At 52.9% G+C, this 16,542-nt stretch overlaps 1 protein-coding gene across 1 annotated transcript in view; it reads left to right on the top strand.

Annotated features, from left to right (window-relative positions):
• The window catches only part of ZBTB40 (zinc finger and BTB domain containing 40), a gene marked incomplete at its 5' end in the record, with an annotated part of 32,780 nt that extends 16,497 nt beyond the window's left edge, over window positions 1-16,283 (top strand). The window contains 9 exons of the mRNA XM_081085515.1: window positions 1,750-1,918; window positions 2,684-3,148; window positions 3,927-4,133; window positions 6,166-6,330; window positions 7,148-7,362; window positions 8,427-8,589; window positions 9,479-9,565; window positions 10,698-10,924; window positions 12,535-16,283. Coding sequence (XP_080941641.1) covers window positions 1,750-1,918; window positions 2,684-3,148; window positions 3,927-4,133; window positions 6,166-6,330; window positions 7,148-7,362; window positions 8,427-8,589; window positions 9,479-9,565; window positions 10,698-10,924; window positions 12,535-12,729 — 1,893 coding nt within the window. The 3' untranslated portion in view covers window positions 12,730-16,283. The remainder of the gene's footprint in view (window positions 1-1,749; window positions 1,919-2,683; window positions 3,149-3,926; window positions 4,134-6,165; window positions 6,331-7,147; window positions 7,363-8,426; window positions 8,590-9,478; window positions 9,566-10,697; window positions 10,925-12,534) is intronic.
• Window positions 16,284-16,542: the final 259 nt, after the last annotated feature.

Below are 16,542 nucleotides of genomic sequence, written 5' to 3'. Positions count from 1 at the left end.
ACGCTGTTCGGAGAGTCAGTGCCTGGGACCGCCTCACTCCTGGGGAGGAACCAACTTCTGCAGAGTGCCTGCTGTGTGCCGAGCCTCTGCCAGTCACACCTCTTCTGCTCTCCGTGGGAGATGATGTCATCCCCAGTCCACAGATAAGGGAACTGAGGCTCCCAGGGTTCAGTAGCTTGTCTGGGTTGCTCCAGCTGCTCAGAGACGTAGCAGAGTGCAAACCAGGTTCATGTGACAAACCTACTAGATTTATTCCATTTGTCTAAACCTCGGCAAACTCCAAGGGAGCCATGATACTGCTCTCTAACATGTTTTAAGAAGCAACTTCTTTTAGAGCAGCGGTTCTCAACCTGTGGGTCGCGACCCCTTTGGCGGTCGAATGACCCTTTCACAGGGGTCGCCTAAGACCATCCTGCATATCAGATATTTACATTACGATTCATAACAGTAGCAACATTACAGTTATGAAGTAGCAACGAAAATAATTTTATGGTTGAGTCACAACATGAGGAACTGTATTTAAAGGGCCAGAAGGTTGAGAACCACTGTTTTAGAGGAAGGAAACTTAAATGGTCTTATGTGCTCCATTCTGGCTTCTAGAAAGAGCCAAGATACACATAGGTAGAACAAAGCTTTTGCCCATATGGGGTAGCAAATAGTGCCAACTCATTTTCTGTAAGGCTTCTCAGTGTGGCCAGCATCCCAGAAAAACCAGGTGGGGACTCGGGGAGAATTCGTGGGTGTCCACCCAGGATCAGGTGTATCTGGAGTGGGAAGACGTATAAAGGAACAAAATTAAACACAAGTTCACCGTAGTGCCTTTTGATCCACGTGGGCATGAGCGGTGTGCAGAGGGCTGGTTTCTCACTGTCCACACAGGTGCCCGCCTCCCTTAGTCTGACTCTCAAGGGGAGGAAGGTGGCACACGTTTCTGTGGGCTTCAGAGGGAAGGTCCGTCTGTTAGACTCTCCCGGCGCCACACACTTCAGAGACGGGGCTTCTGCAGCTGATCAGTTGAGCCTCACTAATGAGTCTCCTGCCTGCCTCCAGGGACAGCAGGCTTATTTAGAGAGACTTGAAAAGAGCAGAAATAAAATATCTTCCAAAATGAAAATTCCGTTTGGCCATCTGTGGATGGTTTTGCTTTATTTTCTCAGTGTACGACTCTTTCTGCTGATAGCTCTCACATTCTGAAAGAGGATGGCTTTGAAAGAATGTTCTTGGCCTCTTTAAAGCCCCTTTCTTTAAAAAGCCGAGTTTCTTGATGAAAGAAAATGATGTTTAAAAGGGTGCATCTAAGTATCTAAAAATGTAAAGCCACTGATCATGCAGAATTACTTCCAGATATTGAAACAATTATATATTATGAAAAATTATTTTGATCTTCAAGGCAGAAACACCAACAACCAAATCCTACAGTTGTCCAGTCTTTTAATATTAGAGCTTGAGAAGTTTTTTGGGAGACGCCTGGTTACTGAGAGGGTATTTCTCATAGCACATGCTTCCTGCTTCCTGGCTGCACCTTTTGTGTCTGCACATTTGCCTTCCAGGTGCCTCCCTTTTTCACTTGTTAATTTCCATGTTTTTTGGAAAACAGGGCTCTCCACTACATTTATCACAGGCATTGTAAGCTTGTTATAGACGGAGCAATGCCTTCCTGAAATTAGCTTTTATCTTTTTTAAGTTGCAAATCATGTAGAAAATCAGTTGATACTAACCGCAAACCTTCGTCTCGTGGTGTTCATTTAGATTCTGAGCATCTCCTCTGAGACAGCCAGCCCTGAAGCTTCCCTGCGAGCAGTGCTGAGCAGAGCCACAGAGAAATCGGTGTCGGCCACTGAGATGTGTCAGCTCCTGTGCAGCGCCCGCCGCTGCTTCCCAGGCCTGCAACCTGTCGTGCAGGAGTTAGCTCACACTGGTGAGGAATGGGTGGGTGGGTGGGTAGGGTCCTGTCAGGCCCCCAGGGGTTTCCATATTGGAGAGAAGAGGCAGCAGTTCATGTGAGAGTTCATCCATAGCCACCTTATTTACTAGAGGCCTAGTGCACGAAATTCGTGCATGGGGAGGTGGGGGTGGGGGTATCCCTCAGCCTGGCCTGCACCTTCTCCAATCGGACATCCCTCTCACAATCTGGCACTGCTGGCTCCTAACTGCTTACCTGCCTTCCTGTCTGCCTAATTGCCCCTAACCGCTCCCCTGCTGGCCCGATTGATGCCTAACTGCTCCCCTGCTCCCCTGCTGTCCTGATCATCCCCAACTGTCCTCCCCTGCCGGCCTGGTGGCCTCTAAATGCCCTCCCCTGCCAGCCTGGTTGCCCCTAACTGCCCTCCCCTGCAGGCCTGGTCCCCGCCAACTGCTCTCCCCTGCAGGCCTGGTCCCTGCCAACTGCCCTCCCCTGCTGGCCTGATCACCCACAACTGCCCTCCTCTGCTGGCCATCTTGTGACAACGTCACACGAGGGCATGACGCCACCTAAGCTTTTATTATATAGGATTTTACATGCTCTCAGTACTTAGAAAAGTCATAGACATAGATGCAAAATGATACTCTTCGTGATAATCAAGTAAAGATGATATTGTTTCAGAGTTTTCTGAGGATCTCAATTAGTCTGCATTCTCCTCTAAGAAGGAAAGTTAGGGAGCAAAGGAGAAACTTAGAGCCCTGAGATTTCTCTCCTATGCAGGTTTCCTTACTCAGGAAAATGGAGAGAAGGACAGGTGGAAGGTGAGTAATAAATTTCACCTGGAAGCCAACAACAAAGCTGCTGCAAAGGCAGCTGAGCCCATTGAAGAAGACTGCCAGTCCCGGAAGCAGAACGACCAAGGGGAGGCTCGTTCCTTGCCAGAACAAGAGAAAGATACTTCTGCCTCCCCTGACTCTGCCAAGAAGAGCTTTGTGTGTAAGGCCTGTGACAAGAGCTTCCATTTCTACTGCCGCCTGAAGGTGCACATGAAGCGCTGCCGGGTGGCCAAGAGCAAGCAGGTGCAGTGTAAGGAGTGTAATGAGACCAAGGATTCTAAGAAAGAGCTGGAGAAGCATCAGCTGGAGGCCCATGGTGCAGGGGGAGAGGCTGACGTCCCCAAGAAGAAGAAAAAGAGGCTTCCAGTGACCTGTGACCTCTGTGGAAGAGAATTTGCTCATGCCTCAGGTACGTTCAGGAGGGCGAAGTAACTGGGCATGAGCATTCTGGATGCTGTGGTCTGGACTCCAGGCCTGGCTCCCGGTTGTATGCATTCAGGGCCGGGGATGGGCTTAGAAAACAGCAGGTCCCTACAGAGGCAGGTGGTGTTTCGAGAAGAGCATGAGCTTTGGAATCTGTTCTCTGAACTTTAATTTCCCCATCAGTAGGCAACCTGATTCCACCTACTTTTTTAGATTGTTATGAAGATTTAAGATAATATAGCTAAACACCTAGTACAGTACCTACATTTAAGTTAGTACTTAGTAAATTGTAGATGTTACTCATAATGATAACCAACTATTTTAATATCTGACTCTTAGGCTTGTATGCATCACTTGAATCTGGATAATAAAAAAGAGAGGCCATGGGGACATAGTCAGAATTGTTTTCCCTTGCCCCAGATGTTGGGTAAACCTAATGAAACATAACAGTGAGTTTTGTTTCACTCTTTCTGAGTGACTGGGTCCTGTTTTAGAGAAGGAGAGAGAGGATAGGAAAGAAAAACCTAGGACCCTTCATGCCTGATGGAACCATGAGTGGGACTGAGGTGACTTTCGGAGTGCTGGGCAGATGGGCAGCATGGCCGTGTGAGGTCAAAGCAAATATGACCTGGTGTCCGTGGTTCATGCTGGGCTTCCTCATGAGTCCTGGCCTGAGGCATGTTGGGGTGTACCTGACACTGGATACGAGGTAGCGTCATGGCACAATGACTGGTATCTCTCCGGTCCCTGGCCGGCCTCCCCAGGCATGCAGTACCACAAGCTGACCGAGCACTTTGACGAGAAGCCTTTCTCCTGCGAAGAGTGTGGGGCAAAGTTTGCAGCCAATTCTACCCTGAAGAACCACCTCCGCCTCCACACTGGGGACCGCCCGTTCATGTGCAAGCACTGCCTCATGACCTTCACCCAGGCCTCGGCCCTGGCCTACCACACCAAGAAGAAGCACTCAGAAGGTGAGGCATAGGGAATTTTTTGTTTTTTTATGTTTTTATTGATTTCAGAGAGAAGAAGGGAGAAGGAAAGAGGGATAGAAACATCAATGATGAGAGGGAATCATTGATCAGCTGCCTCCTGCACGCCCCACATGGGGATTGAGCCACAACCCAGGCACGTGCCCTGACTGGGAATCAAACCATGACCTGATTCATAGGTCACCGCTTAACCACTGAGCCACACTGTCTGGGCAAGAATTTCTTCATTCTCCTGACACTTTAATTGTGTGAGCTGCCTGAAAACCCACTTGGAATTAGGATCTATAACTCAAGAAGATTAAAAACAGAACAGAATGTAAAATTTCTAGGCACACAGAGGACTAGGAACACATGTGCACGGGCATGTAAATGCTCTGGTGAATGATTCTTAGGGGAGGCTGACTAACGCAGTGCTGTGACTTTATAGTCAGAATTTACATAAAGCCAGGAATTCCCTGGACTTTAAGGTGGACTTGGAGCATGGGACAGGCCTTGGTGGAGCACCTACTGTGGATCGGGCAGTGGCGGATGCTGAGTGACTAAGCTGGATCCTTTGCTCACAGAGCTGGTGGCTCAGCGTGTGTCTAGTGTAGAGAGAGTGACAGTGCAGTCACCGGTGGTGTGATACCCAACAATACCCGGAGATCCGGGAGGAGAACGTGGGGGTTTCTGGTCGGGTTGGAGGGGAGGAGCCTTCTCCAAGGATTCTGCATAGTTTGGAGCATTTATATGGAAGTGCTAATGCTGTCTGCATCTCGCCTGGATTGCCGTAGCCTAACTGTTCTCCTCTCCCCCTCCCCCGGACAGTGCTCTCAGTACACAGGCAGGGTGGTCCTTTTGAAACTAAACCATATCCTGTCGCTCTCTGCTCAGAACTCCGAGAAGGCTCTTCACCTCACTTCTCCTGACCACCCGTGTGGAATCTCAGGGACCCAGCCCTGTTCCCGCGTTATTTTTCTCCATGGTGCTCGTCATGTGACATATTACCTCCTTAGTCATTGCTTAGAGTGAGTCTCCCCGGTTAGAATGAAAGCTTTATGAGGGCAGTGCTGTTAGTCTTTTTGTTTCGTTGCTTAGCGATGGAAGACGCTCAGGAAACACTGAGCCCTGCTGCAGGCCCTGGGGACAGTGTACCTGTATACTCCCCTCTCGGTAAAGCAGACCATGAACAAATAAGTGTGTAATATAAATTCGGGTAGTGGTCGTTGTGTGAAGAGAAATAAGGCAGGGTAACCAGCAAGAGGACAGGGGTGGGGAGGGGCCTGTTTATTTAATCAGAAAAGGCCTCTGAGAGCTGAGAATTGAGTAGAAACCTGAATGAAGTGAGAGATGGAACCAGCAGAAGCTTGAGGAGAAAAGCATCCCACGCAGGAATGAGCTGAGCTGTTTGAGAGACCAAAGGAACTAGAAGGGGCTGAAGCAGAATAAACGAGTGAGTGCTGAGAGATGCGGTCAGAGAGGTCGCCAAAGGCCAACCTTGCAGGGTCTTATACACCAAGGTAAGGGCTTTGGTTTTATGCAAACTGTGTATTACAAACAGTGGCTTAAAACAACAAGAATGTATCATCTTACCGCTTAGGAGGTTAAAAGTCCAAAATGGGTCTTACGAGGCTAACATTTGTCAGAGTGAGAAAATAGAGAAGCCAGGTGACTTGTAACTTATAACTATAACCAGTGGGGAGAAGCTTTGAGTCTCACCTTAATGGCTGCTGCAGTTCCATACTGAATACGTTCAGGGGGTCCAGACTTGGGGGTTTCTGGACACCCAGATATATCTGTTTCCTGCCTGTGGAATGAGTTCTGCCATATTTGTGGTGGCCTGGTTAAAAGATGGGTAATCTGTGTGGTGAGAGCTCTGTCCTTGTTCCTCAGCGGGGAGACCACACTGACACCCGCTGTTTATCAGCTGTGTTTATGAGGCATCCTCTGATGGGATGGCTCAGGCTCTCACCCATCGTATTGCAAATTGCCTCATGTTTAGTGCCGGCTCTAATAAACGCATGTGTATTTCCAGGAAAAATGTACGCGTGCCAGTACTGTGATGCTGTGTTTGCCCAGTCCATCGAGCTGTCCCGCCACGTGAGGACCCACACCGGGGACAAGCCCTATGTCTGCAGGGACTGTGGCAAGGGCTTCCGGCAGGCCAATGGCCTCTCCATCCACCTGCACACCTTTCACAGTATGTACTGAGGCTGTGACTGACGGGCATTCAGCACAGACCTGGCCTTGAGAAGACATTTGACAATCATAACAGAATTGTCACTCTATCAGAGCTGGGCCCCAATCAAGGCCCCAGACATGTGACAGTCATAACAAATTTTCACTCTGCCAGAGCTGGGCCCCACTCTGGGTCGTTACCTACTTCAGCCATTTCCTGCTTGTGCACTCTCTAAGCCGTGACTTCCCTCCTTTGTAGAATAGGACTGAGACTAGAACCTACTCACAGGGTTGTTGGAAGGATTAAGTGGGTTAACATATACAAGGCACTGAGAACATGCCTGTCACACTGTGTCATTAAACATTACCTATGAAAGCGTTTTTATTATCAAGTCTAAAATGGGGAGCAAGGGAGCATTCCTCCTGTCATTCATACGACTAACAGCAAAGGAAATAGTGATGCTCTGGGGAGTATGTCGGAAATCTCTAGGGAGAAGTAGAAAACAGAAATGCCCACTACAAGCCAGGGAGAGCAGTACACCCTGCAAAGCAGTAAAACAGACTTTAACTTGTAAGATGTGAAGTGAGGACTTGCGGGAACTTTTTGATTGCAGAGATGGTTAATCCAGAAGCTGCGGAGGAATCCCACCTCCTGGGATGAAGCTAGGATAGTCAGGTGATCACTGTACTGACTTCTGGTCCTTGGAGCCTGTGACCTTGCATGACCTCTAAACAAAGTCTTGTACCTGGAACTGTGCACACATGGCCACCCACACCTCACTGACCACTGCCTGTGTTTTTTCCCACCCCTTCCTCATGGACGTCCCTCATGGAACCAGACATAGAAGATCCGTATGACTGCAAGAAGTGCCGGATGAGCTTCTCCACTCTGCAGGATCACCGCAAGCACATCCACGAGGTGCACTCCAAGGAGTACCACGCCTGCCCTACGTGTGGGAAGATCTTCAGCGCCCCCTCCATGCTGGAGCGCCACATGGTGACGCACGTTGGAGGGAAGCCCTTCAGCTGCGGGATCTGCAACAAGGCCTACCAGGTGACCGCAGGTTCCCTGGGCGCTCGCCCCTGTCCCTCGGCTTCTCTCCCCTTGGTCTGGTTTGTGGAGCACATCGTGTCTCCAGGTGGGTCGACTTGGCTGCTTCTCATGAAGATGCAGCTTGTACTAATGCAGATTCTCTAAGGTGATCTGGTGGGAGTAATACGGGAGGTGGGGGGCGGGGGGGCTCTAAATGAGCCGAGTTCTCACCCTCTGACCTGGGTGCTGCTTTCTCCAGGGCACTCACATTCTTTAGACTCTGTTGACCCGAGTGTGGAGGGACATGAGAATGGCAGTCGGGCTGTAACGCTGCCTAGAAGTATTTTGTTTAGGACAATTATTTTTAACTCCCAGGGAAGGGCTCTGCTTTTTACCTTAGAATTTGGTATGTAATTAAAGGGAAACTCCATAGAGAACTGAAAAGAAACCACACGTATGGAAACCTAAGAGCACAGGGAAGAGAAGGTCCTTGCTGGCCTGTGTAAGATGTAGCTTATGGAGAGAAGCCCAGCCGCCCATTGCCGTTCCACAGAGATTGGGATGTTGACTTCGTACCAAGCCTTGTGCTGGGACATTACAGTGCAGAGCTGAGGAAGGCCTGGGCTTGGTCCCTAGGAAACCGTGGGATTGTGGGGAGAGTCCCGGTGCTGCTCCGAACCCAGGAAGGAGGGGTCCTCTGCACCTGGGCACCGGGCAGCAGTGAGACACAGCTCAGGGGGAAGAACAGACACCAGGATTTGAATCTTGCTCCTGATACTTACTAATCGTGTGACCCTGGGCAAGTCATTTGACCCCTCTGTGCCTTAGCCTCCGCCTCACAGAAAAGATTCTAACTCCTCCCTCATGGGCTTGTGGTGAGGAGTGAGTGTCCTGCTGAGCCTGCCCCGTGGTGGTGCCTCTTCCCACAACACTAGCCTCTGCCAGGTCAGCACTCGGTGGCAGGGACGAGTGGAAGTCCAGACCCACCGCTGACATGAGAGCCGTTTCCCTCTCGCATGAGGGCTTTATGAGCCCTCCGCTTGCTGGAACATCCTGAAACTGAACCCTTGCCAAATTCTTTGCAGCAATTGTCTGGTCTGTGGTACCACAATCGGACCCACCACCCTGACGTGTTTGCTGCTCAGAACCATCGATCTTCTAAGTTCTCATCACTCCAGTGCAGCTCGTGTGACAAAACCTTTTCCAACACCATTGAACACAAGAAGCACATCAAAACAGAGCACGCAGGTGAGCGGTGCAGAGGCGGGGAGCAGAGAGGCTTAGGGATGTGGATCCTGGGTTTACCCCGAGCCCCACCTCAGGGCTAGAGTAGGGTGCGATGGTAATCACCTTCGTTCTCCCAGCACCCCTGAAGGGTGCCTTCCCTGGTGCCCAGTAACAGCAGCCTGAGTGGCAGTAGTTCTCCAACCCAGAGATGGAGGGCAGTGTAAGCTGCTACCAGCTTACACTCAGCCACAGCACACAGCAAGGGCGGCTCTGGTGCAGACAGGCCTGGGGGGAAATCCTGACCAGCACTGATCAGCTTGCATGCCCTTGTCAGGCGACTTCTCCTTTCTGAGCCTGCTTCCTTCTCTTCAGAATGCCCGTAATTAATACCCACTTTGCAGGTGAATTTGGGGATAATCACAACAGCCAGCAATTCTGAAGCATTTCCTATGTGCAGGGCACTATGCTAAGCACTCCACGTGTATTTTGTCCTTTAATCCTCACAACCACCTGTGTCTAGGCCAGCCGTGGGCAAACTATGGCCCGTTCGGCTGTTCTATCCGGCCCGCGGAGCCGAAAGAGCAGAGGGTTCTCTTGCTCTCCCCTCCGCTCCTTCACCAGCAGCAGTGTTAACATGGCAACGTCGGGAAACACGGCCGCAGCTCCTTCTTCTGAGTCCAGTTTAAGAACCCATTGTGGCCCTCGAGTCAAAAAGTTTGCCCACCCCTGGTCTAGGCCGTCTGGACCCAGACCTGGCGTCTTCACCACTAGAGTGCACGATATGTCATAGGTGGAAGGTTCTTGGCACTTGGTAGGTGCCTGCTCGGTGTTAGGCGTCACCCCCGCCCCAGCCCTGTCACTGTCCAGCCATAGGGAGCCATCCTTTTGTTCTTCCCTGTGTGCTTTGCAGATATGAAGTTCCATGAATGTGAGCAGTGTAAGGAGATCTTCCCCACGCCAGCTTTGCTTCAAGTTCACATCAAGTGTCAGCACTCAGGTCAGTGCCCCGGGGATGCGGTTGAGCTGCCCTGCCCAGCGGAGACACTCCTCTCCACTGTTCACAGCTGTGCAACCCAGGCCAAGTAGCCTCGCTACCTGTGCCTCAGTTTCCTCATCTATAAAACGGGGACAGGTGTATTCCTACCTCATCAGGTAACGGTAAGGATTGAATATGCCAGTAGACAAAATACACATAGGGGCCTGGCAGCAGTCAGCATCCTGTAACCATGACCTGGGATTGTCCTTGTTACTGCTATGTCTCAGTAAATCTAAAATGCCAGTTTAAGATGCACCCTTTAAGAAGAATGAACCATTAAGAAAGAAAAGCAGCTGCTAATTAAACTCTGCTTCCTTGTCACTTAGAACTTACCAATTATTCTAAGTGCTGTTTTGGACTTAATTTGATATAGATTTTTATGCATTCTTATGTATATATAAAAAGGGAAACAGAAGAAGTAAATTAAGGTCAGATTCCAGCTTCGCAGAGTAGCTTTCAACTCAGATTGTTGACGTGCGAACGTGCGTGTTATTCCACATGGTGGTAAACTGCCGTCGGGAGTGCTGGGTGGAGCACGTGGTGAGGCCTCTGGCTATGGTTTGTTGAGCACCATGGGAAACTGGTTTATTTTTCATTCCCGCTTAGGGGATGTCTGAGAACTCACCCCTCGCCTCCTCTCTCCTAAGCCTTTGGGTTCCAGTCAGTGAAAGACATGCACTGGTCCTGTCTTAGGAATTTTCTTCCAGGCCCTGGGCACACACTGTGCAGGTCCTGGTGCTGGACTTCATCTGGTTTCGATGTTCTTCGTGCAGTCGCTGACAGTGACGCCCGACTGCCACCGCACCCGTAGTGTCGTTAAATGCCATTGAATCCATTTCAGAGATGTTAATACATGCTTCCTAGAATTGATGACATACAATGTCGGCAGCACCTTCCCTGCCGCTGAGTGAACAGCAGGCATCCGCAGAGGCGGTTTAGTCTGGACCCAGGCTACTGAAGCTGTGGTTCACAGAGGCTTCAGGCCCACAGAACCCGGGTCTGCCTTTGAGCGTGTTCCTCACTGCACCTTCCTCTCCCTGCCCTTGTCTCTCAGCCGTTTCACCCACAGCTCATCCTTGTCTCCTGCCTCCAGGGTCGCAGCCATTCAGGTGCTTGTACTGTGCAGCCACCTTCCGCTTCCCCGGAGCACTGCAGCACCACGTCACCACGGAGCACTTCAAGCAGTCGGAGAGCACCTTCCCCTGTGAGCTCTGTGGGGAGCTCTTCACCTCCCAGGCCCAGCTGGAGGGTCACCTGGAATCGGAGCACCCAAAGGTGACGGGCACTGAGACCCAGGCAGCAGCCTCGCAGGTGGTGCAGGTGACTCAGACACGGGGGTGCTAGCATGGGGTTCCTAAGGCTTCTCTAGGGGTCTCTCCCTCCCAACACCAGCCTCTCTCTCTGGGGCTCTCAGAGGTCCTGTAAGTGATACAGGTCCTGTCAGAATCTCTCTGGACTTCTTGCCAAACAGAACAGAAAGTTCTAGTGTCCTGGTGGCCACATGCGAGATGCCCCTAAGTAGCAGGAGCCGAGAACAAGAATTTCCAAAAGCGGAACCACCTAGGCGGCTCTCCCGATTCACGCACTTCCCGCCTCTTGGGAGGCACCGTGGGATGTGGTGAGAGCTGCAGGAGCCTCGAGAGGTGGGGAGCTCTTTGTTGGGAGCTCCTTCACCCCGAGAGCTCCTCTGGCTGGCGCAGACACACGTGGGCACATGGGCCTTTCGCCTTTGCCGGGTGGGAAGCACCTCCTAATATGTGTTGAGGCCAAGCTTGCTCCCGCCCCCTTTCATTGTTCTTCTCGTCTTCTTCAAGAGGGGGGCAGAAAGGAAAAGCAGCTCCCCGCTGAGTACTGGCAGGGATTGGGGGGGCCTGGAGAGGAGCTGCAGGCTGATGGCACAGCCGTCCAGCCTCCGGGGCACCATCTGTGAGCCGTGTTCTACAGCCTCCAGGGTGCGAGGGCAAGGCAAGGGGCAGGCCTCTGGGTGACTCTCTTGCCTTATTCCAGAGGGCTCTGCTCTTAGTGTTCTCACCTGTTCGGATTCTTGGTCCGATGGCCTCGGGGAGAGCCCACTGCTGAGAGAAAGAGAAAGAACACACGGCTTGAAAACTACTCTCCGGCCGATTTTTGGTTGCTCATCACAGTTGGTCTCTCCACTCCCAGCAGCACAGAGACGTGGCTGAGCTGGGCTGCCCCACAGCTGCCCACTTTTATCTAGTGCCCAGCTCCCCACTCTAAGCTTGTTCTCAAGAGCCATGGTACCCATGCCCCGTGGGCACTCTGGCTTAAAATAGCAGGGGCATGAGGTCCCAGCAGGAACTGGGTGTACTCAGCACAGACTAGTTCTCCCTGCGACAGGAAGGCCATCTTTAACAGATGCCGACGTGGAAGGGGTATGTGGCTTGTGGAGGGTGGGAAGGTGCCTGCCTGCCAGCCTGGTGAACCAAATGAGTGAGTTGACAGAAGCCACACTTCATCCGCTCGCTCTGTAGCCATGGAGCCACGGGAGGCTCTTAGCCTGATCAGGTCCAAAAACACCACTGTCGGCAAATCATTCCAGTGTCCGTGGTTCTAGCATGAAGCTGACACCTTCGTCGCATTCCTTTCGCATGGCTCTTACTCTGCAGTGTAATCGTCAAGACGGGAAGGCCCAGTGTGAGAAGCCGAGCTGGTGTGTAATCAGAGTCCGGGCCCTGAGATGGCATACTGAGCTAAATTATAGCAATTTAACACACGGTTATTTAAATTGTTTGCCTGCCTCTCTTTTGCATCACTGGTGTGTAAGATTTGCCTCTTCCCATTAGGCACGTGTAATTGCTCTCCTCAGGTGAAAACATAAATATCATCATTACAGCTGAGATGGAAACCATGTAAATTCGGGGGGGCTAACGGTGGACCCTGCCCAGAGCCTCATGGTCTTTTCCTTTCAGGTGATCCAAACCCCGGAGCCGGCCGCCTCAGCAGAGCAGGTGATCACTTTGGAGGAGACCCAGCTTGCTGGATCGCAGGTGTTTGTGACGTTGCCGGACTCGCAGACGTCTCAGACCAGCTCTGAGCTCGTGGCGGTGACCGTGGAGGATCTGCTGGACGGGACCGTGACCCTGATCTGTGGTGAGGCCAAATGAGTGGCTGCCCATCGGTGAAGGGGGCTGCGCTTGCAGCAGAGAGAAAGCTCCACGGCGGGCCCTTTGCTCTCTGTCCCTGGCTGTCCTGCATGATGAGCATCTTAGCCCACTGGAAAATAGATGGAAGACTTGTCATTGTTCTCACAGCACCAACAGTGCCAACCCACCGCCCTCCCACAGGCTGGCCGTGGCCTCCGGGACACTGTCCATCCCTCAGCAGAGCATAGCTTCTGAAAGAGAGTTGGAAAGCCATGGGCAGGAGCTGGTGACCAGGCAAGCAGAGAGGTGCCAGGAGCCCGCAGCCCTCTGCGCAGAATGGCAGGTGTGGGGCTGCAGGTGCTGTCAGTGCCTTCTGCCCACGTAAGAATGAGAGAAAAGCACCCACGGACCATCCAGGGGCCCCCAGTCTTGAGCACACTTGGCCCCTTCCTCCCATCTCTCATCCCCCAGCTGCTGGTCATGGACAGGAGCAGCCTGTGAACAGCAAGGCCTCCTCTGCCTGGGACTCCCACCCGGGCAGTGCCGTCAGCCTTCCGCACGCGAAGCCTTGGGAGAGTTCCTGCTGGACGTGGTCAGTGGAGGCCATCGACTGCAAAGCCGCCCCTGCCCCTCCGGGAGCTTCGCGGTGCTCTGTACTGAAGGCTGAGCCTCGGCCTTCCCCGTGGCCCAATCCCCTTCCCTGTCAACGCCTGCCTTCTGCCCGACCTGGAGCCGTGCCCCTCCCTCCGGAGCATGTAATAGAGCTCACAGCCCACGCCAGGTGGAGCAGTGCCCGTGACCGCCCCGGCGCTGCCTCCTGCCACCGTCCTCCACGCTGGGTGTTGGCCTGCTGTCTGCCGCTTCCAGGCTGCCACTGCTTCTGCAGGTCAAGGATCCTTTGGAGTCTGAATCGCACCAGGCTTTTTATTTCCGTTCCTAACATGTAATCTGATAATTAATGGGTTGTGGAGTCCATTATGAAGTGCAATTAGATGGATATAGGTCCCCGCCATTTGGAGAGAATGACTAGCATTTATCTTCCTTTCCTCCATGCCAGGAGGTTGGTCTGCTAGTGCAGTGTTTACACACAGGCAGGCTCCCTGCCACCTCGGGGCTTGCCCCCCTGCAGAGGGCAGTGCCCAATGTGATCACTGGCCTTCAAGCTCGAGGTGGCAGAAGACTAGCCTACCCCTTTCCAAGCACATTTCACATCGCCAGGGGCAGGCAGGGATAAAGGGTCCACGTTGGTCACGGGACAGGCTTTTATTGCCACCACACACTGCTGGAAAGGCAGAGGTGGGCCCTTAACACTGACCAGTATGTTCGTGGGCCAGGGCCTGTGCAGGCAGTGAGCGCCTGTCTGGGCCCTCCACCCATACTCCTGCCTCCAGGGTGTCCTCGTTGTGATGTGCAAATCGCTGGAGCTGGTCAGCTCAGGGGTCTTCATTCTGAAGTCAATGATGTTTTCAAAGGCAAGTCGGCCTCAGAAGCCAAAAACTGACCAGAAGATGGTGCTCAAACCTTTGAGACTTCGCCTCCACGTGAAACCTTCACAGCTTCTGCCAAGCCTGTCTGTCTCCTTAAGGTTTTCACCTGTGAGCTGTCAGCCCGGGAGCGCTCTCCATCTGCAAGTGGCGAAATGGCACTGACTCCCGCTGACACCAGATAAACCCACGGAAAGAGTGGAGTGGCCTGTCCTTACAGCGCCTGAGGCCCAGCCCAGCGATGAGGACACAGCTCCTCAGAGCCACAGGCTGCGGCTGGGAGCTGCGTGTCCTCAGGACATCAGCCAAAACACGGATGAAAAGGAATTGCCGAGGGCCTGCAGGAGAGAGAGGTTTCTCCTTTTAAACAGTCTTCCGCATAAAAAAGGTGCATGTTTTAAACGCACGTTCGGATCCTTTCCGGTGCTGAGAACCCCTTTCTTAATTTCTGATGGAGCCGGGCTGTGGCAGGACACGTGTTTTCTCCCGTCACCAGCCCAGGCCGCCGTGCTGGGAGCTACACGGACGCCAGACGGACTGCTGCTGTCAGACTCACCGGGGCGCCCGCGTTGGGCACGGCCTTGTGCTCATTCTCGTCGGGGATGAGGAAGGGCCATCCCAGGTTTAGTCTCTGCTCTGAGGGGACCTTTGCAAGATGCGGCATTGGCAGTGACCTTACCCTCTCCCTCTCTAGAGATGCCAGGTGTGATTTTATTGTAGAAAAACTTTTCTAGCTCTAGCTGGCCATTTTATTCTTTCCCCCACTTCTGCCAGAGAGACCTTCTGAGTTACTGCCACAGAGGACACTGTTATCGTGGCCTCGCCCAGCTCACCGACTTGCTTCATGGCAGTGGTCTTCTCTGCCTCGTTGCTGTGGGTGCTGCCTATGGCCTCCAGCTGAACGCGGGGCATTTGCGGTGGTCTGGAGGAGTCCGTGGCTCCCGGAGCTCCCGAGACAGCTGGAGAGGACAGGCAGGCAGGCTGCAAGCGGGAGTCTAACTCGGTGGGAGTGATGGGAGCCACTTAGGGACAGGACTTACCATCCAGGTAAGTGAGAAGCGTGTAGATGGTTCAGGAGCAGGATGGCCGTAGGGAGAGGTCCCCGCCCCTGAGCAGAGCCTGAGGCCAGAGGGGCAGCCCAGGGGCAGAGAAGGTGTCTCCTCATCTCTTTTATAAAGCCCGTCTCCTGTCTCAGGAGTGTTGTGTTTGGGTAACTGAGGCCGCGTCTTCATGGTCTGCAGTGTGAGTCCTGGGTTCCCTGGAGAGTGCAGCCCTCCCTGGGGCTGCTTCCGACTCTCCTCCTGGGACAGTGGGACACATCCGCCTCGCCCCAGGGAGGGCCCGCGAGGGGCTGAGGATGAATGGGAGACCAGCCCCGTTCTCTGCGCCTGGGCTAGTGAGGAACTCTCCCAGGTCGAGATGAGGCGGCCCTAAGAGTTCCTCTCTCACCCAGGCAGTGTGGCACCACAGGCTGGTGGCAGACTAAGGAGGTGGGAGGGATGTGCCTTTAAATCTGATGTGACCAAGGATGGAGGAAACTGCTCTCCTTACATTGAGTGCTTCTTACAAGCAATGTTTCTATGACACTGGAGCTAGAAAGCTGGACAGTGATGGAGAAAATGCTGGCATGTCTTCATCAGTCCTCCCCAAAGAATTCAGCGGCCAGGCCTGCTCTGTGTGGCCCAGTGCATCCCAGGGACCGTGGGCAGTAGGAGAAAAAGGACTTGGGGTTGAAGGGAGTGTGAAGGCAAGTTGGTAACTGTTTTGGTTGCCATGGAAAACCTTGGGACTGGTAGGACTTGGGCCAAAGGCTCAGAAGCACAGTCAGAACTCAGAAACTTCTACACCATCAACTCAGCCTATACGCACAGAAACTACCTGTGCTTTGGTGATGACGTGTTGAGGAGAACTGTACCCCCAGGCTAATGTGATTTAGGGGCCTCCAAATCACAGAAATGTGTGTCGTCTCCCTCACCAGGCCAGCCCCACCCACGATCAGGACAAGTAAGCAGCACGCGATGCTGTATCGATAGGATTACAAACGTTCGTGCTCGCCTTGCACTAGGCTATAAAAATAAAATATGTACCTTGAAAAATGTGATGATTTAGATGATTTCTGGGGCTCTGGGCAGCTGTCGAACAGGCTGGATGGGCCTGGCCTCCTAGGGGCTCGGTGGGCCTTCAGGCCTCGCTAGCGGAGGTGGGTGGGGGCGCGCTCGCCTGCCCCGTGGAGTCTCCTTTCCCAAACGCTCTTTCCCAGGAGCCAGTGTGGTGCAGGGCAGACCTGGCTCACCCCGCTGTGCCCCGTGCTGACCGTGTGACTGGCGAGGCCCCTTCCGAGCTCCCTCCT

This window comes from Myotis nattereri (genome assembly GCF_964212035.1).
Source record: "Myotis nattereri genome assembly, chromosome: 3".
NCBI lineage: Eukaryota > Metazoa > Chordata > Mammalia > Chiroptera > Vespertilionidae > Myotis > Myotis nattereri.
The sequence above is the reverse complement of the archived record's forward strand: the minus strand, read 5'-3'. Positions and strand labels throughout refer to the sequence as shown.